This window comes from Cuculus canorus, chromosome 11 (genome assembly GCF_017976375.1).
Source record: "Cuculus canorus isolate bCucCan1 chromosome 11, bCucCan1.pri, whole genome shotgun sequence".
Classification (NCBI taxonomy): Eukaryota; Metazoa; Chordata; class Aves; order Cuculiformes; family Cuculidae; genus Cuculus; species Cuculus canorus.
Genome location: NC_071411.1, coordinates 19,724,865 through 19,750,819, shown reverse-complemented (window position 1 = coordinate 19,750,819; position 25,955 = coordinate 19,724,865). Strand labels below are relative to the sequence as shown.

The following is a 25,955-nucleotide window of genomic DNA, read 5'->3' as shown; positions in this document are numbered from 1 at the left end:
CCCCTCTTAAACTCAGAATGTCTATAACTAACTCACTCAGCCTACCTAGCACGTCACCAAAGTCCAGACCCCTTTCGAAGCACATCAGTTGTCTACCCCTTGGTCTGCCCCGAGGAGGTTTCTCGTCCTGCTCAGACACACGCCACTACTGCACTGGCATGGCCCTCACTCGCTCTCCTGCTCCCTCCTTACACCTCTGGAGACACCGACTGCTCTTGCTATCCTTTGTGCTCAAGATGCAGATCAGACAAATGCAGCAGGCAATTTCCTCTCTCACGTGCAGAGTAGCAATAAGGCATTTAAGCAATGTGCTTAAATTGATGTCTTTATCATTTCAATTCTGGTGCATGCCATTCGAATCATGAAGACTGTTTAATTTCTCTGTGCAAATACTTGCTATGTTACTTTCTGTAAATTACTGAAGAATTTTGAGACTTACAGAATACTGCAATAAAATTAATCGCTCGCTCAGCATCAGCTGAAAGCTGTTAAACCTGCTGATTCATCTCACCAGCATTTATTGTGCTTCATTAATTCTACAGCTGAACGTTTTCAATAAAATCATAATGAAGTTATATATAACTCAAAGCAGCAGCACCCATAAATCCTTCAATGCATTGGCAACCTCTTTAATCCAAAGTAATCATGTTTCCTTGTACAACAAGTCTTGCACTGTCTGTAATAGCATCTCACTGTAGTAACAGCAGCCTCAGAGTTCTTAGCTCTCCTGCATGCCTCAAGGATTAATCAGACCCCATGTAAAATTAGACATAAATGTAAAATTAGACATAAATGTAAAATTAGAGATGTCCCGATATTCTTCCTGAAACAGATATGCTAATCAGAGTGTCCCCCTACCAAATGTTTTTAAAAGTACAATACAGATCAACTTTGTGAAGTTGTTTTTAATACCAGAGGCAAACATTGCAGCTTTCTGGTGATTGCCTCATACTATTACCTCACTCTTCATATTAAAATAACGTTTCTGAATAGGCAGTCTATTCTGTAGGCAATTTTCTCTGTCACAAGTTCTTTCCTTTTGCTTTTAAACAAAGAGAGTAAAGAGAACTCCCACTTTACAATCAGAAGGAAGGGCAACAGATTTCAGGCTAGTGCTGGTGAACCTCACTCTCCTCGGAAAGCAAAAGGCTCAATGATCACAACATTCATTCTTCAATCTAGAAATTCTTTTATGAAAACAAAATTTTAATCTGTCATAACCGACCTTAAATCCCAGCAGCTTTATCTTTTTCCTAGTGTTGTCCTGAAAACTCATGTAGCGTCCTTCACCAGCTATTACTTAAGAAATAAGGATGCTCCTGAAGCTACGTTATAAAAACTGGTTTGTTCTTTTCTTTCTGACCAACTTCGCTTTAATTTAGTCTCATTTATCGGAAAAATTGTGTTTGCTGTCTTTACACCTCAACTGAACTAAAAATGTATTTAATGGCAAGGGCCACCTCTTTTCCCCAAATTCCTCATAACCATCTCTAATCGTATAAAAAATACATTCACTGTCAGCTCCTTGAACTTTATCATCACGTTTCATCTACAACCGAGATTTTACCTTGTTGGTAATCAAAATACTATCTGAGAGCATAAATCAACAGATTAAATACAGATTAAACAATATTAAATTACATATTAAATGCATTAAACAATTTCTTCCGATTTATAAACTCTAGATTAAATCCAGAAATAGCAAAACAGTAGCTCCAACCAACACAAAACACCCAGCTCCAAGAAAGGCAGGGTTTAAAGTATTTCATTACCCAGCTAAAAGCGTAAACTGTGTTTTACAGATTGGACTCAATCCAAAGGCTGTTCCCATTTAATCCAAGGACAGCTGGAGAGCACAATGACCATATCAATATCTAGGCGTGCTGCTGTCATGAATGCGTGCCCGCAGAGTTGGAAAAACTCACAGAGTATATATAATTCAGGATAGAATCCTCTCACAGGAGCTTGCCTGTTCCATTGTGCTATCAGAGAAAACGTAAAGTATTGTGAAGGCAGCGAGAAAGCCTACAACCGTGGCTGTTCTTTAGAATACTGCCATGACTGCCCGCGATGATAAAGTTAAAACAGTCTGCCCGGCAGCCATTCACGTACAAAAGCTACAACAGATGTCCTTTAATTCTTTATCTGAATGAATCTCAGTCATTTAGCTTCCATGATTCTCTTTAGAATTTAGCCATACTCATGCAAAGAAGCTTTCAGAGGCTGGAAATAATATCTTATTTTGCATTTGCCCCTTCTTTGTCCTTTTTAATTCTCTAAGAATTAAAATCAAGTCTCAATTTCATGACTGTGACTGAAAACACATAAAAAGGAATCAGAATTTATTAGATACAAGACTGTTTGCCTGTGGAGAAAGAGACTAAACTAGTTTTAGCAATTAATATACTCTACCAGCCAACTCTATTCTTTCACAAACGTGAGCACAGAAATCCCAGGCAGAGCCACGCAGCGCAGTGCTACCTCTGTTCTGGTATGCGCCATGTGTGGCAGAGGCAGATCCACAGATCTGTACATATAAATCACTCACTTGGGAAGAAAAAAAAGTCTACACGATTGCCAACGAAGACAACTAATATGAAATGCATGTTTTCACAAGGGCTATTCAAAGAAATAGCATTTGTGGGAAGAATGAGTCATAGGACAGCAAACTTCACATACTAGAGTTACTCAAAGTGAGAAGACAAAGGGAATTAGATGATTTTTTTTTAAATAACTAAGAAACATTAACAAAACCAGCTGTTGCACAGAAATAATTTTAAATAGCTTTGTTATGCCTTCATATTCTCCTCCAGCAGTAGTTTTCTCTTTTTCTTTTTAACTTGCTTTTTGGATTTGCTCTTGTTGGTACACTGTCTCTGTAGACACAAGACAATAAACTTTTCAACAACATAAACCCTTTTAAAACTGTATCTCTTAACCCCTATCCCCCTGAGATGCCGGAAAGTAATTACCTAATTCTTCACAGGTTTACTTGTGCATCCTTTCTCTATTTCTGTGACCTTTCTACTCCAGTTAAAACAAAATAAATAAGCATCTTAGCAGTTATCTCCATCTAAATCAGAGGTTTTATTTTTTCCTTAACAGTGTTTTTTATCTTTTCCTTAACTGTGTATTTTTTGTATCTGCTGATTAACCCACCTAATTTCACACCTAATTTACAGGGGATGAAATTAATTGCCAGGTAGGCTTGAATCATTACTTCAAAATGACAGAAATTTATTTCATGTGTAGTAAGTACTTAGACAGAACCCATATTTTAAGATGACAAAGCACCAACGTGCTTGCACATACAGAAAATGTTTCTCCAAAATTATTTCTGTAATCTCACTGCTTTAAGTTCAGATCAAACAGACTAGTTTTATTTTGTCTGCTTTTGTGTTCTAACTGGAATAGAGTTGATTCACTTCTTAATTTGTTATGAAGGAGTCATATGCCATTAAATAATTGTTTTGCAATATGTGACACTCAATAATAAGACAGCATCTGCTTGTATGCCTTCGTACGCAGAGATTTCAGCGTAACTGCTACGCACAGCCTGCTGAGCTCACAAAAGGCCTGACAGACACACTGGTATACGGTGCTTTAACCGCGGACACCACCGATGTGATCGTTTTGAAAAGGACTTTCAGGGATAAGTTGACTATTTTTAACAAAATTACACTGTGAAAACTATCCAAGTCTGATTTAAGTTTCTTTTCATGCATTACAGAATCATAGTCTGATTTCTTTAGCCTTACAAGAAACTCTCAAATCCCCCAACTGCTTCTCAGGCTCTCTTTAAGCAGTCATGAACCCATAATGCTGCTGAAACAGAACCGCGCACGTAACACTATGGACTATTTTAATGCCTCTTCATGAGGTTAACTTTCATTTGCAAGGAGATCACTCCGTCAGTGTGCCCTTAAATCAGATAGGAGAAGCCACTGCCAAGGAAAATTTATCACTGCAGCAACCCTTACCTTCTCAGGTACAAACAAGCTAATCTTGGAATGAAATCTGGGGTTTAACTATGGAATTGGTCATTAATTTTTATCACCGCTAAGCTATCAGGTGTGCTCTCCAGGACTTCAGACAACTCCTTAACAACAAGCACGCTGCAGAGCAGATTTCAGGTAGAGGCCAAGTTATAACCTGTTCAGGAAAAAGATTGTGTAGGAAGGAAATTTCAGAAGAACCTGAACTAGAATAAGACAAAGAAAATACCAGGACTTTGTTGAGATGGTCACTAAAGGGCAAATATCTGGAAAATATTCAGCATCAAACAGAAAGAAAACTCAAGCCAGTAAGAGCTCTTTTAGCACTAATTTTAAAGGCGATTCAAATTTGCTTGTTTTACAAACCTCTGCAAAATCAGTGTCAACTTTAGCCAATGACACTTGCATTATAGGGATTGAAACAATCATGCCGGAAAAATTACTCCATACTTCATAAAGAAGCAAATCTAAGACACTGAAAATTTGAGAAGTAGTTTTAAAAGGGTTTTCCACGTGAGATTTCCATGTATGAGCGGGTCTTAATGTTAATACTTCATTATTAAAATATGCGATGCTTAATTTCTTCTGATTTGTTATGTATGTGAACGGGAACTAGCAATCACAGGGATTAAAGAGAAGGTAGGGTAAAATCTGCATGATTTTTCAACAATTGTACATTGTAACCAACTTCACTCAGTACCACTTAGTATTCCACATATATTTACAAGAAAATCAGCAGTTCACATGTTGGAAAATAAGCTACTACTTACAGAAAGGTCTTGTACTCAAAATTACATGTTATCAATAATGAAATATCAATGCACTTGGTGTACGTGATAATTGACAGCACAAGTTCTCTTGTCATAAGAGAAGCTTTGGAGACATTTCCAGCAGAAATAGAGATTGTCAGAAGAATGCAAACAGTGTTAATAATTAAATACTCTAGCGGACGACATTTAATGGTCTACAAGATGAACAGAGCACATTAAAAAGTGGAGGAATGGTGTGTATTCATACATAATACAGTAACTCTATTAACTTCCAAACATTCAACAGTTTAGTGAACGCAGAGGCAGACTTGCCTCAAGAAATTCATAGCACCTTTGGGTAAGGCCACAACAGCATGTGTTTATTGAAATCTGCATCTGGTAGTGATTTGTCCAGCAGCAAACTTTTTTTTTTTCCCTCACTCGAATGCTCTACAGGGGCCCATGCAGAGGCCCATGCTCGCTCGCACCGAGATGCACATTGAATAATTTATGGGCTTAATTATAAAACAAAGTTTATCAGCGTGTTTGTCTGTGTTGTGTAATTTCTTATTCTTCACAAGAGAATAGTAGAATGTATCTTGAACAGTCTTATTCATTCTTCACTGTAACAAAATATATTGGAATGGAAGACATTTAATCCCTGAAGTATTTTACTTTTCTCTTCTTTACTGGAGATTTTTCCTTTAGAGGAAAAGGAGTCAACCTCGTTTGAAAATCTTTCTAGAAGAGAATTATTCCCCTCCTCCTTCCCTCCTACCCCCCAAAAGAAGGAGAATGCAGGTTACAATCCCAATTTGCCAAACATTGTTTTGGCAGTGATATACCTCCTTCAACTGTGGCCTAAGCCCCAAAACAGTTGGCTTTTTATGAAGCTTCCCCTGAAAACACTAGCTAGATATTTTGGAAAACGCTGCTCTAGCCCTCACCACCTGATCTGATCCCAAATCCCCCAGAAATAAGAAAACTGATTAGAGTAAGGGCAAAGAAAAATCAGCATATGAGGAAGCAAAAGAAAAGAGGCTGAAAGCCCTACACCGAGAGGATCACAGTTTTCTCTCCAGCCATGCACTTGTCTGTCTCAGTCTTCTAAGCATTAATTCACAACCTTCAGCTTCTGGCTTAGTGACGGTCCTGTCTTTGCCAGAATTCCAGTAGAGGAACCGCATTCTTAAGACAGACAGTTCTCCAAGGTTATTTCAGGCATTCTGAACATTGTTCTCCCTGTTGCTACTCACATTGACACAGTTCTCGTGGGCTTCCTTACAGCAAGACACTGAAACTCAGGTTAGTAAAAGAAGAGTTCAAACGCAACAGTAATTTGGCATTGTAAGGCACGATGCATCTCAGGGTATTGATTGGCTGGGTCTCAAATGCAAAGGAGACCTGGAAATTTTCTGCTACACCTTGTGCAAAAAGGGACAGGAACAGCCCACAATTTCATATTCCCACCAAAGGGAAGTGCAAGAAAATTCAGAAGAATTTTTAGGGCAGAGAGGGTCACCACTGAGCTGTCTTAACTCTCACTGCCCTCCCCTTTTCACAACTTGAATTTTAAGAATCTTATCTCTCATCACTTGTTTATTTGTGGGCATAAAAATGCCCCAGTTCAGTAACACGGGTATTTGGAGCATCAGACAAAGCAGCTGAGAGCAGATGGACACATAAGACAGATCTTCTACAAGAAAATGACTATAATCACTCCATAATTCTCCTTTTGTTTATCACATACCAGTAATCAGTGCCGCAGTTACAGAGAGAGACAGAAAATCAGATCCCAATCACAGGGAACAATTACTTTTCAGGATGGAACAAAAAAAACCCTCTAATCAGCGCAGATTACCAAAATGTTCATTCTCCACATGCTGACTCCAGGGATTTTTGAACCCAGAGACACAGAGTACTCTGACAAGAGTTATTTTGATCTATACGTTATTATTACTGTCTTCACTAAACAGCGTGACTTCAGTGGCTATTAATTTTGCTACATCTCACCAGCATTACAGTCAGGTCTTGCTTATTCACCTTGCCCAGCAGGCACAAAGGAATCAGGAACTCCCTCAATCTCTGTAAACAGAAAAGAGAAGGACTCTACAGTACGTTCTCTACACTTCTATCAGCTTGCCTATCAGGTTGCCTAAGCCCCTGGAGCCCTGGAAATCCCAAATCCATCAAAACCACCAAATATTATTACAGTATTCAAAGAGAGATAGAGAGCATTGTGATTGAACGTACCAGGGATGTGAGGATTTGACAGCAGCACTGTTCAAATACCATTGGAACCAGCCAAAATATTCTATCAGATAGATGCAGAGGGATACCAAAGGCAGGTCATGAGAAGAAAGGTTTAAGCGAACAATTGAATAAAGCAAAAGCATGCTGTAAAGCATCTCTATGTCGAGGCAGCTGGACCACTCAATATTAGAGTACTATAAACACAAGGAAATACTGTAGGAATAATGTTGACAAATTACAATACATGTTATGACCTCTTTTTCTCTCTCTGTACTACGGTACTCTCTTCTGTATACACATAACAATGAAAGAGGCAGACTTTGACACTATCATTCTCTAACTGCCTGTCACCACATTTTTGACATTTTTCCCCCCTATCATAAACTTCGATCCCATATAAAATACAAAAGTCATGTGCAGCACGCGTTTTAACTTCTCAGTGAGAGACTTGCAATCTGACTGCTGAAACACGTAGCTGAGAGCGTGGAGAAGTTATTTTGCCATTTTAAACAAAATAAGAAGATGAACTATTAAATCTGTTAGAGGTTTAACATTATCAGTAGTTCTTACTGGCTAGGTAACAAATCTCTCTTTCTCTCTCAAATGCGCAGTCAGTGTGCTCAAGTGCTAGTCCTCTCCAGGCACAGAGAAGTGGGAATAGAGTATCAGAAGAGAATAAACTACGAGAGAAAAACATGTGGATCCAATTGCGAAGAGAGATTTTAGGATCCCAGTGTGCAACTCTCCATGAATTCCAAGGTGTGAGACTCCTCAAAAACTCGGATAAAATTTACAGGAAATTCACGTTCACAGCTCCACGGTTTTGAAGCGATACACCCTTCCACTGATTCCACATCAACTCGCTGTAAAAAGCGATTGCTTTACCTTAAAACTTTGGATAATCATTAGGGAGGTGGAGGAAAAGCACTTGGAAAAACTTATTCTCCACAGCAACTCCTTTGATCATCTTTCCTTAGATTAGTTTTAGATTATAAAGGATTACATCATGTGCCTGGGTTAGTATATTTTGTGTCTATGCCTGATGATGGAGCAGCCAAAACACTCCAAACAGTATTTCCTGATCTACATACAGGGCACATGAAACAGAAACACGGAAAACTACAGCAAGATTCTACGCAAAATAGATGTGCAGCACCTCTGCCTCAGTCAAGTATCAGAAGGGTGAGAATATTCCCAGACAAAAAGTTTTACTTTTGTTACATATGGAAAAATGCACATCCTGTCCAAAGCAGGAAAAAAGGAGCGATAAGGAATATTTAATATGATGATAATGCTGTGCTGCATTTGAACGTACCTCACACCCTATCTCTAGTGAACACCAAGAAATCACTCTTATACAGTCCTCAGTCCAACCCTGCCACATCAAACAGTTGGGTCCCCACTGCCTTCTCATTAGTTGCTTGTTAAGTGTTGTTAATTGTTTTTAATTGTTTTTATGAACCCTCCAAGGACTCCCAGTGGCTGAAGCTCGGGGTGCCCAAAGGGGCTCTGCCCAGGCTGTGGAGATGCTATACAAGCACCGAGCCCCTGCTCGCTCATTAGCCATTTCAGTGACAGAAGTCGTTTGCCACTTCTGCTCCCTGTAACGGTCAGACACTGGCAAAGAAATTATGCCACAGTATCAAACCTGTTCAGGAAAATTAACACTGATTCATCATGATGGATGTGAAAAACAGGGCTGTGTCCCCCTCTGCCCTATGGAAGGCAAGGGTAAAAAATGTAATTAAGTGTATTAAGTTCCATAGAGGCATAACTAGTTTCTGAAGACATCAATAAATGTATTTTTCAGGTTTTACAGCTTCAGTATAGCAGAGTACATCAAAATGCCGGGTGCTGTGTTCAGTATTAACTAAAAAATATTCTAAAATCTTAAGTACAACTTAGTATCATTTACTATCATGGCACAAATTGAACCATTACTTCATCAGTTCAAATACTTCTTGTTTAGAAACTGATCTAATGGGAGTGATTAAAACAATTAATAAAAAAAGAAAATGAGAAAACTAGTGTAATCGCACTGCTGTACCTGAGGTGCTATCATTCTTAAACCAGGAAACAGAGAATCGTAGAATTCATGGAATCATTAAGGTTGAAAAAGAACTCTTAAGATCACCCAATCCAACCACCAGAAAGCACACACAGACACTTTGAGCCCTCTTGACGTTCAATGTCTGATATCGAACAGCGCTAACCTGATCGATACTGTTTATAAAGAGGACAAACAACCCTGAATTTCTACCTACACAAGCCCGTACTCAAAAGCTGCACAGGCGTTAAGAAGAACACAGACCGAACAGTAATGCTACAGCACTTTCATAGCACCTGGAAAGGTGCGATATTACTGAGGCTGAATTTTTTATAGCTCATATAAAACAAGGCAAAGGCTGCTATTTGTTGCATAGCTTTTTCCCTCACATAAAAACCAATGAGAGTGTAAGCTTATTCATAACAGTACTTTCTATTTTATAGCTATGCAAGATTTACTGTGAAATTTTATATAGACCTAGATTTAAACTCTATCAATATTTTGGCACAACAACAGCAATTCACAGTTTAACAAATTAAAAAGAAAAAAAATACCACCTGTTGCTAAACCAAATGCCATTATTCCATCCCTTTCAGTGCCTTTAATCTAATTTTTTCTACATATTTGAAATTTCAAACAAAAAAAAGACAGCTTGATATGAATAGCAGCTTAAATTAAAAAAAAAAATCCCTTTCACTAATAATTTATGCTGTCTCTGCCCTCAAGTAAGCTTACACATGAATTCGCAGAGTTTCATTTCATTTGACTAAACTGTACAAGTTCAATACATCTAGCAGCCTATGCAGCTAACCAGTAACACCTCCTATTGAAGGATGTCAGCATTTATCAATCAAAATTTGCAAGTAAAAATATTCCATAGGGCTGATTCAGTTTCCGTGAGACAAGGACACAAGGGACATTTATGGCAATGTAAATTTATTCATTCTAAGTGATAGGCATAGTGTTGCTATAGCTGTCCTCATTTTTGAAATCCCTCTTTGGAATCCAAACATTTATGGGGATTTGACAGTCAAAACTATGTTTGCAGCTGTAAAACTCCCAGCTCTGTTCTGATAGGATTCCCAGCTCAGAAGATCGGCAGGCTCACATCCTTGAGCATCCCTGCGGCATGATGTACTCAAAGAAATCTTTCCATTATGTACAACTGTCCTTCCCTCTTCCTTCCCTTGGCTTCCGTGAAGTAAAATGGCTTACCTGTCCTGAAGGGACAAATACACATTTATTCAAGTATATCACGAATCGTGAGCATTTGGGCCCATCGGTTGTTGATGTAAGTCCTACGAAGAGCATTCAAGTATTATTAGTAGAAATAACTAAAGTTATCAGCAAAGGCTTTGGGGAAAGACAGAGACGTGTTTTGGTACGAAAAAGAGGAAACACTTCACAGATATTTCTAAATTCCTCAAAGAGCAGCAGAAGGTATCAGCAAAAAGATCATTCTTGGGCTTGTTCAAAGGTTATAAAACTCCGTTTGAATTGTTTAGTATTGATGTTAACAACTACCTCTTCCTGGGAAAATTTCAACAGCAAAAAAAATAATTCAGCAGAACATTTTGGTGAGGGACAGACAGACTGAATCTATTTTAGGCAGATAACAGCAAGGCATAAAAACCAGAATGCACTGGAAATTATATACATTTTAAAGGCTACCATAACTGAGACTCATTTCTCACTTGGGCTGCAGTCAACAGGAGTTATTTTCTGCAGAAGTTCACCATTATTTGAAGATCTGGGAAATATTGCTTGATGACTGAAGAAAAACTATGACACTAATAGACATCATGAGAAAACCCAAAAAGACAAAACCAACCCACCTCCTGAAAGGAAACAGATTAATCTCTCAGTCTCTCTAGAAAGAGATTTGAAGGCACACCTGAATCTCTCAAAGTGAACTTCTGAAATGCACCAGATTAAAAACAGGAAGGAAAATAAAAAAGCTCACAGACACAGAAAAGTATGAAAATCTAAGGTAAGAAAGTGTACTTGGATTTTGTTAAGAACAGAGAAAAATTAAGTTTATATACTTCTGAAAATGGATATATCTGAAAAAGTCTCATGTAGAAATTCAATTACAAATACTACAGTGAATTCAAGCAAAAATCACACTTTACCACTATTACATTTCAACAGACACTTCAGTCCTAGTGATTTCGAGAGCACTTGCACACCTTCAAGCAAGGGTAACTGGTTACTTTTAATTGGGCCTCGAAGAACAGTGGCAGTTGTTTCCAGAGAAAAAGGGTAGCAATAAAGTGAGTACCCTTAAAGAAGTTACTTAGAAAGTCCTACAAACAGGAATGCTTCTTCCACAGCAACAGAATAATCCACACTATGGGTTTTATTAATTTGTCAGTTCTTACTTCCAGAAATGGGCCACACCAGTAAAAACTCATCTTTAACACATTGGACAAGCACCAAGTTAAGAAGTTCAGGTTGGGAATAAGGAATCAAAGGGATCTGGAAAACAGAAGTGTAATTTTTAGGCGAGCTTGAGCAGGTCTCAAAGTGTCCAGTCTAAGCGCTGATTTGGGAGTTTTCCACAGCTTCTACTCGCCCTCAAAGCCATGTGTGTCATCAGAGTCCCCTGTTGAAGCTGTACAGAAATATCTAACTGCTACCAAAAAAACCTAAAAATGTTCCACAAAACCTAAACTAACATCAGATACGGTAAAAGCAGCTGCTTGAAATTTACTATTATTTCAAGACATAATAGAAACACTTGGCAATTTTATTATTTACTGAGTAAATTAGTTTAGTATTTAGATCATTCAAGCACTTCCAGCATACATTACGGAAGAGGGTAAGGCATTTGTTAGGTGAGTTAAAAAAATTTGTGTGTGTGACTGAACTTAAGATGCAATATGCTGACACGTCAGACCCACACGCCAAACCCTCCAGTTCTTCTGACCACAGCAAAATATCCTGAGCAAAACATTCAATTAAAGGTTCTTAATGAACTGAAATTTAAACAATGATCCTTATAAAGAAAGAACAAGATTGAGTAGCTTCCCTACTAGATATAAGTTCATTTGCAAATGATCGTGATTTTATACATGTAATTACAACACATTTATGATGTCACTGCAGTAAATTTAAGGTTGGATAACAGCAACTTCGTAAGTGTTATCTTTCATTACAATGGCACTGGTCAAATTTTATCAGATAAGAGGAAAGGAAAGTCTTCGGTTACTAGAAGCCATTTTTATGCCCTCCAAACCAATCACCTACAAAATCTCAAACAGTTTAAGTGCAGAAAGGCAAGTAAATTCTCCAGAGAACAATCCAATAGTCTAATCACCAAAATAGGCCATAGATGTCTTACGAAAGACAGGAAAGCTCTCTCGCTACTTTTGTTGCAGTTTTTAGACTACCATGTTTCAAGAATACCTTGAATCAACCCGCAGAGCATTGATCTTAAAACCTAATGCTTCCATTTCAGTGAATACTTCCTGCCAACAGATGCTGAGAGGTACCAGAAACCTGAAAAGCCATTTTGCAGAGTTCAAACTCAGCAACAGAAATTGCCCTGCATGAGAAAAATTATGTCAATGTACAAGAACCATTCAACAGAAAGTACTAAAAACACTGTCTTGCCCACCTAAAAAGTTCATAAATGCCCCAGATTATGTACTGAGGAAGTAGTGGAGTACTTTATTTTCCAGTCAACAGTGGCAAGGTATAACAAAAGAATAAGTCTTCTAACCCAAAGAATGCAAGTGTACTCCAGAATTTGCAAATAATCTGTCTGTTGCAGCTTTCCATCGATAAAAACGAACTTTATCATGACTACGAGAACAGTTAACATTGATAAAACAGATGAGATTTTACAAACATACAACAATGCTAGAGAGAAGCAATCAAGAAAAGTGCTTGGTTCGTGGCAGTTGGGCTAATTTGAACACATTAGCATTGCAAACATTTTGTACGTCAGTTTTTCCACCTGTGAACAATGATTTCACTGCATAAACCTCACTGCCAAACCCAAAGATTTTTGAAAGCACACTAATCCCACTTTTTATGCTAAACTTTGAACTACATTAAGTTGTAATACTCCGATCAGACTCTACATTTTGTAAAGTGTATCTAACATTTGACAAACAAGCACCTGCATACCTTCTGAAGCTGCAAAAGAAATTCATTAATTAGCATCTGTGAAATAATAGCTTAATAACCAGGGCAATTGTAAGTGGTTTTAATGCCACCATTAGCAGACTAGACACTTTGCAGCCTAGAAGTCACGTATGGCAATCAGACTACCACCGCTCCTGCTGCTAATGCGCAGCTCCTGCTAAAGGGTGTTCGCTTTCCTTTGTTGGATCCCTCTCATACATACACTGAACCTTTTTATAGGTATCACCAGGCGGATTTTAGCTGATTTAAGGTATTTCACGGTTTAATGCCTCCAGCATCTACTCCAACTATTTTAAAAGGTTAAAACATGAAACAAAGAGCCAAGTCATCATTATCTCCACAAAACTTATTAAGCAACACTGCTGAGGTTGAGCCATTTCCAACTGAAAAAACAGCTATATCTTTTGCACGAGCTACAGGAATTGAATAATCACTTCTCAAAGCCAACTTTGGAAACATACCTGTGATATGACTACACCAAAACAAAATTCTAGATTCACAGGTATTTGCAGATGGAGTGAGGATTGCAAAAATTAAAAAAATAAAATACAATATTAAGACAGATACTTGCTTCATTTTTTTACGGGACAAACTCAGTATCACAACTCTTCAGACATGGTTATCGCCCACAAACACAGAACATACCCCAGTTCCATCCTACATTATTTGTCTAGTGACAAAAAGCTGTAAACAGCACTGGTTTTCCCATATTATAACTCATCAAGCAATACAATAATTACATTTTTAGATTGACCTAAAATAATAATTGATTTCCTTCTACCACATAACACAAGCCACTCGCTTCCTTTAAAATAAATACTTGAATAGCAAGATATAAAATCTTAGAATGAATTTAAGAGAATGCCTAACCTACCTAGAACCTGTGTAAACCCCACAGTGGCTACCCCACACCAGGCTCTCCGCTATCAGTGCTTGTACACAGGACTTGTAACGTTTGCACAACCCATCGTGCACATGGCCAGTGAAGCACACGCTAAAAGGCAACAGACAGGAACTTTCCCGACTTAAATTCAGAACTGTCAGGCAACGACTGTCACTTCAAATATTCCTGTAATTTCACAAAATGCGACGACAATAAAATTAATGATATTAATAGTGCAACACATTTCTAACTGGCTGCCAGTGCGCATCGCATCACCTGTTCTTCAGGAAGAATGATCTCTCACATCCAACGATATTTCTTTTTCTATCACATTAAGAGGACACATCCCTTACTTCACTGGAGGGAAAATGCACATGGCTTGTGTAAATCATCCCGTAAATCAAATACCACTCCTCGATTCTACTAGTGATTCATTTACACCCACAGTTACACAGCTGAAGATAAAACCAAGCACCTTTTACCTGTTTATTCTTAACATCCAGAGTGAACTTTCTTACCTCAGCAGCCTGTGTCTCCTGGTGTAACAAAGTTAGACCTGTCAAGTCTTCTAAGAAGGAATGTGAAGAATTAAAAACTTTAGCTAGGAAATGAAACCCCTCTCGTTCATATTGGTCAAGGACCTGTCAAAGAAACAAACAGACAAGGATTTAAAATCAGGTGTCTATAACAGTCATAATTATATTTTGCTACAAAATAAAAGTGTGATCTTTCTGGACGCTCAGAAAATGATTATATATTGTAAACAGGTAAAAATTAAAGAGGAAAGAAATGAGCATTTCTCCCAACTCAATTTCTCAAGTCGGGAAAAGTGGAGGTAAGGGGTGAGGTTTAGGGCTTCGTGGTTTAAATGTATTTTTTAAGCTTCAAACAGGACAGATGATATGGCAAGAAGAAAAACTTAGCTGCAAAGTAATGAAAGAAGCATTTGAGTTACACAAAACACAGTAAAAGACTGTTCCAATGTATCAGTTAAGGGAAAGAACCACGCTGGGATAGACTGAAAAATTCTCCGAGCCAGTGTCCAAGTCCAACATCCTCCCAGTCTCCAGAGATCACAGTACAGAGAATACTTGATCTTAAAGCCCTCCCTATTTTTCTACTCTAATTTTCCCAGTTTACGTTTTATTTTGAGAGTCTTAGAGACTCCTACAAGAACTGGAAGGCAGGTCTTAGCCTATGCTCCTCTCAAATTCCTCACCTCGAAGAATTTTATTTCACACGGCTTTAGCGTTAACAACTATTTGGCAGGCTCATTTCCATCCAGTATGACGGAGACTGAGGAAAGGAAAACAAAGCGTCAACAATGATTGTGATTCTACAAGCTTTGTGAAAGCAGGCAGCAAGGAAATGGAAGGAACTTTTGTCAGAGCACTCCCAGTAGCCATTGTTTTCCTATTTTTGTTCTGAGGTCTAGCACTGATCATTTAATATCCTCCCTCTGCTGCCACCAGTCTCATAGATGAAGCATCTGAGCTTGACAGATTGCAAAGCAACTTTTCTTACAGAAATTCAGGCAGCACAGCAGGATGCATGCAGGGCCTTCTTTCTTTAATAGAAAAAAGCTGTACAAATGACACAGAAGACAGAGAGCCAGGGGGAGGATCACCAGGTTCACCCCATACAGAGAAGATGCCAGCCTTTCACAAGAGTCCACGGGAAGGCTTATTCTACGGAAGCAAATGCCTGCCAGAATCCTCCTACTGCGCAAGTAATCATTGCCTCACTCAAACGAGTTTATCTTCATCTGGATCATCATCTTCCACAGATAAATCAACAGCAGTTCAAGAACGAAGGACAGAAAAGGGAGCTAATGATCAGGCAGTTTCATAGATGGCTGTTATTTTTCAAGACAGCTGTTATTTCTAGAATGATGACCCTTTCCAAAACTCAGTATCTGTAATAGTCAGCACATCTTCCAGTTCATGATTCCGATAACCTACTCCTGCCTCTTCTCCTTCCAACCACATACACTGTTCCTCCGTATTTCAACCCTGTCCAAGACCAAAGTCCCTGCCCGAGTCCCTCTTTATGTCGTTTTTCACAATCAACGTTGCACGACTGTCAGAGCACAGTTTTAGACACAAACCCTTGGCAGTCAGTGGGGTGTAGCTGAACTTGAGAAAAGCTCCAGTGTAAGCCCAACACTCATTAAACACCAGCGAATCCACAAGCAACTGCGTCTCTATAACTGCCCAACCACCGGAAAAGCACCAACATCAGCCATCAAGATACGGCTCCAGGACTTTTGTGCTCAAAGAAACGTCTGATTTTTCATTCTCTAACGCACGTATTTCCAAGCAAATCACAACACTGTGCCCACCCATGTCTTCTTATAGGTTATCTGTGCAAACTGCATGCATTATTTATCTCTATTTTTAACTTATCTCATTTTAGTATAGCTCTTGCAGAACAGTATAAGTAGAACGCAAAAAGTTCCTTTATAAAGAACATTGTCGCAGGGGTTGTGAACACACTTTATTTCCCTGGATGTGTTCTATCCTTATTTTAAGACAGAAGCAGTGAGAGAAATTTGTACAATCTCTGCACTCCTTAAACACTTCCATTCTTACTGGTCAGAAAGTTTTCCTATAACCAGTGGAATTAATTTCCTCTGGAAAAGAAGGAAAAAGTCACTCTGGAAAGACTGTAACTTGTTCTGCTGTGAAACAGGTGATTCAACCAACTGAGCCTCATTCCAAGGTCTAAAAATGAGCAGACAACGCCTGCTCTCCCTTCCACCACCCTCCTCTGGACAATAGAGAAGGGGGAACAGGGAGGGAGGAGAAAATGGTTTCATTATGATTCATCTAACAGCCAAAATCACAAGTTACTCTCAAAAATCTTACTCTTTTCTAGTTTAGCCATTCCTAAAGGCCTCAAATAAATTTGCATTGGTAAATCTTAAAAATGTGGGCACTCGCACAGCCCAACAGCATTCTTCAGCAAAACACGTCCAGCAAGCTTTCACATTGAGTACTACAGAAACCCAAGCTCATCAGTAAATATATTCATATTTTAGAGTGTAAGTTTACTGGCAAAAACAGACTGGGATCTACACTCAGATCTTCACGCAAAATGTCCATTTAGCAGCGAAATTACCTACTGCGTACTTGGGTTTCAAAGACTCACAAATAGAAACAACTGAAACACAACTATAAAGAGGAAGAAGAAAAACGTATGTGACTATGAAAAACATTCAGCACCTTTGTGACACACATCACACCTCGTAAGTAAGTAAATAATAAGTAAATAAATAAATAAATAAATGTTGTAGTTCATGTTCTCTTACTAAGTCTGGAGAAATGTCCCTCATACTTTAAAGATTCACCTTGCCATACATGGGGTTTTGTGTATTTGTGCAGTGGCCCATAAACATAATCACAAAAACAAAAGGAAAACCAAAAAACACATTAAAAATGCTATGAAACGTCTTCTTGGATTCTTCTTGCTGTTTTTTATTCTCACGATAACACATCAAGAGAAACTCGTCTGACTGCTCATAATGCAGTGCAGAAAACTGGGCAACTTCAGCATTCCATTTGAGAAGTGATCTTTTAATATTATCCATCATATACATTGTGAAATTGCACTCTGGGTATATACATACATTTAATGACTATTCTGTGTTTCAAAGTTCCAATGAAGTAACCAGATGTGCACAAGTCTCTTGCATCTGGCTCCTTGCGAAACGCTGCATACAGACACCAACTTATAAACGTGGATCCCATTCACAGCCCTGCCTGGATACAATCCTCAAAGCTATCAGCATCATCAAGTGTGTTGCTATCACTTTAATTTGTTGCAAACACAGAGCTTAGAAGACATCTTTTTAGCGATGCAGGTGACAGTTCCCGGTATGTTGAAGCGATACACAACTCGTGCACAAGGAAACCGTAGCCTAATTCTACAATATTGTACCACATCAAAGAAATGCAGCGACAACAAAATATTGTGGTCTCTCCCCAGAGGTAAAAACTGCTAAAAGACATGCATTACCTTGGGATATGCAAAAAGTACGAACAGAGCAGGGAACCAAGTGCAACCTGAATATATACAAGAAGTCTATCAAACAGCCTTTCAGTCTGGTTGATTTTGTTACTCAGTTATTTATTCCTTCACCCTCATTTCCAAAGAACTGTGACAGTGTCCTCAGTAAGTGGATCCCTTCCCCGTGCCAGAGTGCTCTGTATAAACTGCCCAGCTTTATTCCAGAGATTGACTTAACCTTTCCTTTTCCCTAACACAGATAAAAACGAATGCTTGTGCGCTCACACAAAGCCAACTGCTTGGCTAAAATGACATCTACCGTGACCAGCGTGGCTTCAACATGAATCACCTGGAAGAATTTGTATTAAATCCAAATGCCCTTTGTAGTGTGATTAGCAGAGCTAGGAAGGCTCCCTTTAATTGTCTTTAAAAATGTTAATAAAACATTAGCGTTCATAAAATAACATCACAGAACCATGAGTTGAAGATATGTTATTTTTTGATCTAGTGAAATATAGCATTGTTTGGGTTTTTTTACGTTGCAAACCAAAAGATTTAAATCTTTTGACAACAGTAGATTTGGTCATAGCAACGTTGTCAAAAGATTTAAATACTGATTTCCCCTTGTAGAAACTCCATCATTTTACGCTACTGAACTGGCCACTGCATTCCAAAGGCAAATTTAGGTTAGGGTAACACATCTGACTAGAGACATGGTATTTAAAAACCTAAACCAATAAAGAATCTTTTTCTTGTATTAGCACCTGCAGAAGCCTGAAAAGCTAGCAAAAAAAGTGTTCTTGCTGATGATAATTACTTGGGGTTTTATAATCGGAACAACCTGCTAAGTAGCAGTATCTGGTGACTAAGTTTAAAACAGAAGTTCCAGCCACAAGGCCCAAGGAACAACGCATCAGAGAGCCAAGGAATGACCTGGGAGTATCGCTCGGTTCACTACCTGAGCAGGAGTGGTACCATTAAAGGCGACATAGTCCTTCATGAAATCCTTTTAATGCAACCAGCAATTGAAACAACATTTTGTCACTTTTAGGGACTTTTATTTCCCAATTCAGGTGATTAAAACTTTACAATAAATACCTCAAAAGGGATAAACACCATGAACTTGCCCATGTCTGAACTTCGCTAGACAAATTCAGTAACAGCCATCCTCTGACAAATGCAGTATGCCATGCATTAGTTCAGTAGCCGCTGAATGTATCACAAAAAGAAAACAGCATGAGACAAAACTCATCTCAAATTCCTAGGCTCGGAGACCACACAGGAATACCCTGCAGGTCATAAGGAATAAAGCCAGTCTACACATCAAATACACACAAAATAATTGTAAAAAACGTTTCCAGATTTACTAAGTGTCCTGTCTGTTGCCGTGTGGAAAGGAAATTTTCTCCTTGTAATCAAGTCCAGCAGAGTCTAAAGGCCCATGACTGGCACGAGTTTGCTTTTGCAGCTCACAACTCCCTTTGCTGCTAACACCACACTTGGTACCAATATGATCATTCTGAACAACAGACTCACAGGAGGACAAACACCCGAGAGACATTATAATTTTTATTATTCCTGATCTCACATTACTTCCTATCTGACACCAGATGCAAAAAGTCCCTCACGTATTATTTTCTGGGAACAAACGTGTCACCATCCAGTCAGTCAGCGACATGTCACTACGCAGCAATTAATTTTCTCAAGCAGAAAAAACTGCAAAGAACCAGAGGGATACGATCCTTCTGCCCAGCAAGGCAAGCTGGAGCAACACAGATTTATTAAGGAACTCTTCTATTTCTCACTTGCAGGTCACTTTTCAGAGCTGAGGAGGAGAATTAGAAAGGAGCATGCCTTTTGTATTTCACATCTGTTATAAATACTGTCATATTTTAAAACCACACTCATTTCTGACACACGTAAATCTCCTCTCAGGTTGACACTATAATCTCGGTTCCAGGCTCCATTTTACAGAGCCAGAGCGACAACTGAGTTTTTCACATGATGGCATTTTAATAGAACAAATGACTCTGTGGATACACATTATCACCACAGGGATAAATTAATGTATTGCTAAATCCTTTTGTGTAAGATACACAGGAACTCACTTTGTTAATGATCTTTTTCTTCTTGTCTGTTTACTGAAGGAAAAAAAGCACATCTCATGGTAGGAGGAAAAAAATAGAGACTTCTCTCTAAAAGAGCTTGTTTTGAAACGAGAAACAGATGTGTGGCCTTGGTGTTATATTCTTTTTAATAGCATTCTTCACAAAGAAGTCTCCATTGCTGGGTAGAAGGAGAATCTGGTTCTAGGACTGCTTCATAGCATAAAAATTAATATCTGGTAAAGTAAAAATACAAAACCCAAACCTCTCATCCCAAGAACCTGCCCACTGATGGAAAATCGGATCATATTTCATGCTGCATTTCTGTCACACAGCTTTTAAACTTCTTACCAGTATTTATATTTGTTTTGGCTTTTTTGTTTTCTGAGTCGTTAGCATCTGCAGAGCTTGAACCAGTATTGTTTACTTTCCAGGAAAAATAAAATAAAGAGATAATGCTACCAGATTTATCGTTTACACTAAATAAGATATATGGGTAGCCTGCTTCCAAACAATATGGGAGCTGTTTTACACTCTTCCTGGCTTTAAACACTTTCCACTCAAAGAAGACAGCACACTTCCCCTCCTCGCCCTTCCTCCTCCTGAAGCGGACACATACTCCGCTAAACACTGTGGAGTCAGAAAAAGAAAACAGAATTCAATGTTCTGTTTACAAATTTTACATGCTTATATATATTATATTAGATTGCCATATTAATTTAGAGTAGGAATTTAGTGACACAAACGCATTTTGTTTGTTGCTGTTACCTACATCGATTTTTAATTGCAGTAGACAGAAAATGGAGTACTGACTTACTGAAAAACATGCTCTAAAGGTCTCAACGAGGTTTTCCTAGCTTAGCACTTTGCAGTTTCTTCTTTGGAACAATGAACAGGAAGGAGTTCTTTATAGTTTCAGAGATGTCAGTTTAAGCGTGGTCTTGCTTACATTCACTTCTCGGGAACAAAATTCATAATTCATTCTGAGCTTTTATTTTTTTTTTTTTTAAAATAACCTTCTATGTTTCACATACAAGTAACTTTTGGCTGATAAAACTCGATAGACTAATGATACAGACAAAACTGTGAGATTTTTATTGTAGCTACTATTTCCTTTCTAAAACAGTTTTAAAAAAGTGATTTAAAACACAATGGCATCTTTAGATTACAGCCAATGTAAGGACTTTGTACTGGACAGCATGCAAGTTTGAGTCTTCCCTGCCTGAAAGCATTAGTAACAGAAGTGAAAAGGAAGAAACAGAAAGGGAGAGTAGGAAAAAAAATAAAAATCTTCATTTTAGTGATTGAGACTAGAGGAACAGAAGAGTTTTCAGGTAGACAGTACCATTAGATCATCTGCTCTGACCTTTCTTAAGACATGGGTACATCCTTCAGTCACCTAACAGCCATCTCCTGCCTGCTCGCTCTGCATTTTACCCTGGACAGATATTTACAACTTCATTTAGCCCCATTCTGCTTCCTGTCCAAAATTTATGCTGCTTAGCTCATCGGCAGCTACAGCACTCCCGGCTCCAGCTCATCCTGGCATTACTCACTCTCTATTGTACGGCAACTGCAGAAAGCCCTTCTTTCTCCCCAGTCACGTCTAACGGTATTGACGACTTGTGGCTGGATACGCTGTTTGTCACCCACACGTAAGGACAGCCGCATGTAGTAAAACCCTCGGGTTTGCCATGAAGAAATAACAGCATCCATTTTCCACAGGCAACCCGTAAGGATGGGAGCGAAGCAAGGTCACTCCCCCAATCAGCTTAAAAAATTATTCTTCTCACAGAAACACAACTGCCTTACACCGAGTACCATTCTGGTTACCTATACAATACCTATACTGGAGCGGTCCATTCTGGATGAGTTGACTTAAGCGAGCAAAAAGCCAGTAATGACACCTTAAAAACCCGTAATTAACAGACCATTTCAGAGCAGATTTTGTTACCTGGATGTGCTGCAAGGTCTATGCAAAACAGCACTGGAGGAAAACCAGCATATTCACCAAACCCGCAGGTAGTTACCAGATTTCATCAGTTTCAGTTATTTTAGCATCTCTTTTAATTCCGTTTCCTTCACTTTTTTTTTTCCAATTTCAAACAAAACAAAAGTACTTTTTCAAATACTGCATGGATAAAGGCAACTGAAAAGGTGAATAAAGGGTAAACTTAAGTTAATCTGTTAAAAAATGCCCACATAGGCATTTGCAAACAAAATAACAGTTGCCCAATAAAGTGAGGCTGATGATTTGAAGAAAACAAGTATAAATGCAGACAGACGCCTGACAAAGACTGCAATGAGAAAACAGCAGAGGAGCCCACAAGAAAGAAGCTACAGTAGTTAAAAACAGAAGGTATTAAAAAAAAATTATCTGGGAGAAGATGCAGTACTCATCTCTTTAATCTCACAAGATTAAAAATATAACTGAAACACAAGCAAACTATAAATAATTTAAATGTTATCACCTAACATTTTAGCATAATTTGAAGATGAGATTATAATAAAGCAAGTCCTATTTGCATAAAGATTAGGGGGAAAAAAATAACACTTTCACATCATCACCAAATTCCTGTTATAGGATTCCATCACAGAAGACAGAAACATGGCTGTATTTCCAGTCTTTCACTGCACCATGTTGGCATGACTTTTTCATCTGCAGAAGCAGAATTATGGCTGAAATTGTCATATGCACACAGTGCTGCACTGTAAGAATCTGGAGTACTTGCCTATCACAATTACCACTGCAAAAGAGTGCTTTGGACCATAACCTTGTATGCCTTAAAACTCCCATTTCTGTGATTTAGGCTTGAAGCTTTATGTAACCCTGCCAATCTTTCAAATTAGTTCACTATTTCTTACATACGTTCTAAGAATTATTAGCATTCTTGGCACATAACTGATAGAAACAAGTATTTTGTCTCACTTATTGCATTAAATATGTCAACATACTAAACTTTTCAAACAGTCACTAATATTAAAGAATCGTTTATGTTTCAGCCAGCAACATTTGGACTTTTTTTTATTTTATTTGTACTTAAAGTGATTCCCCAGCTCACAAATAAAAATATCTAGGCATAAATAGCAGACATCAAACGTACCATATCTGTAAGTTCCTTGATTAACAGCCACAGAATGCTTGGAGTAATAAATAAGGGAATAGAAGGCATTATATTACAAGTATGCAAAAACCTTACGGAAGTAAAAAGAATAATTACAAATTATTCATATCCAGCCAAATGAGCAACTGACTTTTTCAGTTTCAGACAGAAACTTAACAGCATTAGGTTTGAACTGCTTCTACATTCGTAGAAACATAGTATCATAGAATAGTTTGTGTTGGAAGGGACCTTAAAGCCCATCCAGTTCCAACCCCTGCCATGGGCAGGGACACCTCCCACTGGCTCAGGCTGCCCAAGGCCCATCCAACCTGGCCTTGAACACCTCCAGGGATGGGGCAGCCACCACTTCTCTGGGCAACCTGGGCCAGGGCCTCACCACTCTCATGGTGGAGAAACTCCTCCTTCTGTCCAGTCTAAATCTGCCCCTCTCCAGTTTATCCCCATTGCCCCTCGTCCTGTCACCACAAGCCTTTATGAACAGTCCCTCCAGAGCTTTCCTGTAGCCCTTTCAGGTACTGGAAGGTCACTATAAGGTCTCCTCAGAGCCTTCTCTTCTCCAGGCTGAACAACCCCAACTCTCTCAGCCTGTCCTCGTATGGGAGGTGCTCCAGCCCTCCAATCATCTTTGTGGCCCTCCTCTGGACCCGTTCCAACAGCTGCATCTCCTTCTTATGTTGAGGATTCCAGAACTAGACACAATCCTCCAGATGAGGTCTCCCAAGAGAGGAACAGAGGGGCAGAATCCCCTCCCTCCCTGCTGGCCACGCTGCTTTGGATGCAGACCAGGACACGGTTGGTTTCTGGGCTGCTAGCGCACATTGCCGGCTCATGTTGAGCTCCTCATCAACCAGCACCCCCATTCCTTCTCCATAGGGCTGCTGTCAATTCAGCAGCGGTAATGGTGATGATGTTAATCCCACCATCACCCGACATTCTATGTTCCTAATTTTCATCCAGTTTAGCATTCTCCAACTTTGTTTTTGCAATTCTTATATGAAAGTCCATCAGCAAATATATATCTGAAGTCAAAGTATTTTAGTTCATTTCTGTTTCTACTGACACAAAAGGAACTCCATACCAGCTTCACAGAGCAGTGACAAGACAACAGTAATTTGTCATTAAAATAAATAATTAAAAACAGTATTGTAGACACAGCTAGACACTGTATAGGTCAATACCAGCAAACTGTGGCAATGTTATCTCTTTTCTGCTGAATGGTAGTCCTTTACTTGGTGTTAACTTGCAGTTAAATGCAATTGAATTGGAGAAAGAAGAAACGTTGAGAAAAACAAACTCAAAAAAACTCTAAGAGGCATAGAATCTCTTTTAAATACATCAGAAACATAACCTGTCAGAGATACGAATCGATCATTTTTAACAATGGCGAGATTCTTCTTCCCCTTAAAACTAGTATTTTAAAGTTAATCCTAAAAATAGGAAAATTCATTTTACTCACGGTGCAGAAACTAAATTATATGAGTGCAGCACTTTCACTTACAGCCTTGAATTAATTCTCTTTTTTCTTTTAATTCATATAATAGAGATTCCTATTTAAGACAGACTTGCAAACCATTCTCTCCCCTTCTCAGAACTGCTTAGAATAACATCTTGCATCTATTTAAGATCACTGAAGAATTACTGGAACACAATTTTACTCTTTTTAATGCTATTTAACTTGGAGACAAGTAACTAGTCGAGGCCATGGACCAGTCAGTGACATCAGCTGCTTCAATTCTGAGACTGCCACCTTGCTTTGATGCTATGATCTATCATGGTGTGCTGCCACATCAGCATAAATCGACTTGCTATTTCACTTAAACATCAGGAAACACTTAACAAATTTACCAAATAAAAGAAATACAGAATAACAAAATCATTTGTTTTTTTCTGGGAAGGGCAAAAGCGTGTTACTCATTACTAGAAAGGGATTCTTAATGTAGCAACTTTACTATTCTGAAACTAAAATAACAACAGAATTGCTGACTTTCTGGAGAAAAAAGAAGAGGGACTAGAACAAGCTACAAGGAGCGATACATTCTCTGTTCTTCTTTAGCCTCTTCCTCTCCAGAAACATTCTAAATTATTTAATTAGTGGAGTTCAAAACTTCCACTGCAAAGGACACAAAAAAACGGGTCCTAAGCCAACTTTGCAGTAAACCTTAGCCATCTACTCACCCGTGCAATGAAGACAAGACCTTAAACTGTAATAATCTGGGGAGGAATTTTGTTTTACCTTGTTATTTAAACACATATTCTATGCCAAGGCATATTTAAAACCCCTAAGACACTCAATGGCGGCATCTGCCATCCAGGAAGAAGCAGTCATACGTGATCAAGACAAAAGGACTGGCTAAGGTAAAGATAATTATCTTGGGATAGGGGGCTGGGTAATAAAAACCGGGTTTGCTAAGCAAAACATGAAAGATGCAAAGCTCCAGTTTTCAACATTTACATAGACATGCCAACACCCACACTCAAAACAACCATTTTGACACTGCCCATACAGCTGCTAGCTCCTGAGAGGCTGGGATTTATTTATCCTGCAGTCAGAGGTTTTGAAAATGCATCCTCCTCTCGGAGCCCTGAATGCAAAACAAATCCTCACCCATGTGGAAATATTTGGGTGGGTGGTTTAGTC

The 25,955-nt window shown here is 38.7% G+C and overlaps 1 protein-coding gene across 5 annotated transcripts in view; it reads right to left on the bottom strand.

Moving 5' to 3' along the window:
- Nucleotides 1-25,955, bottom strand: part of ATG7 (autophagy related 7) — a 115,854-nt gene that overhangs the window by 59,903 nt on the left and 29,996 nt on the right. For all 5 annotated transcript variants that reach the window (XR_008451616.1, XR_008451619.1, XR_008451617.1 and 2 more), the window contains exon 18: nucleotides 14,598-14,720. Coding sequence is in view for 1 of the 5 variants with exons in the window: in XM_054076243.1 (XP_053932218.1) it covers nucleotides 14,598-14,720 (123 nt within the window). In the remaining 4 variants the exon portion in view is untranslated. The remainder of the gene's footprint in view (nucleotides 1-14,597; nucleotides 14,721-25,955) is intronic.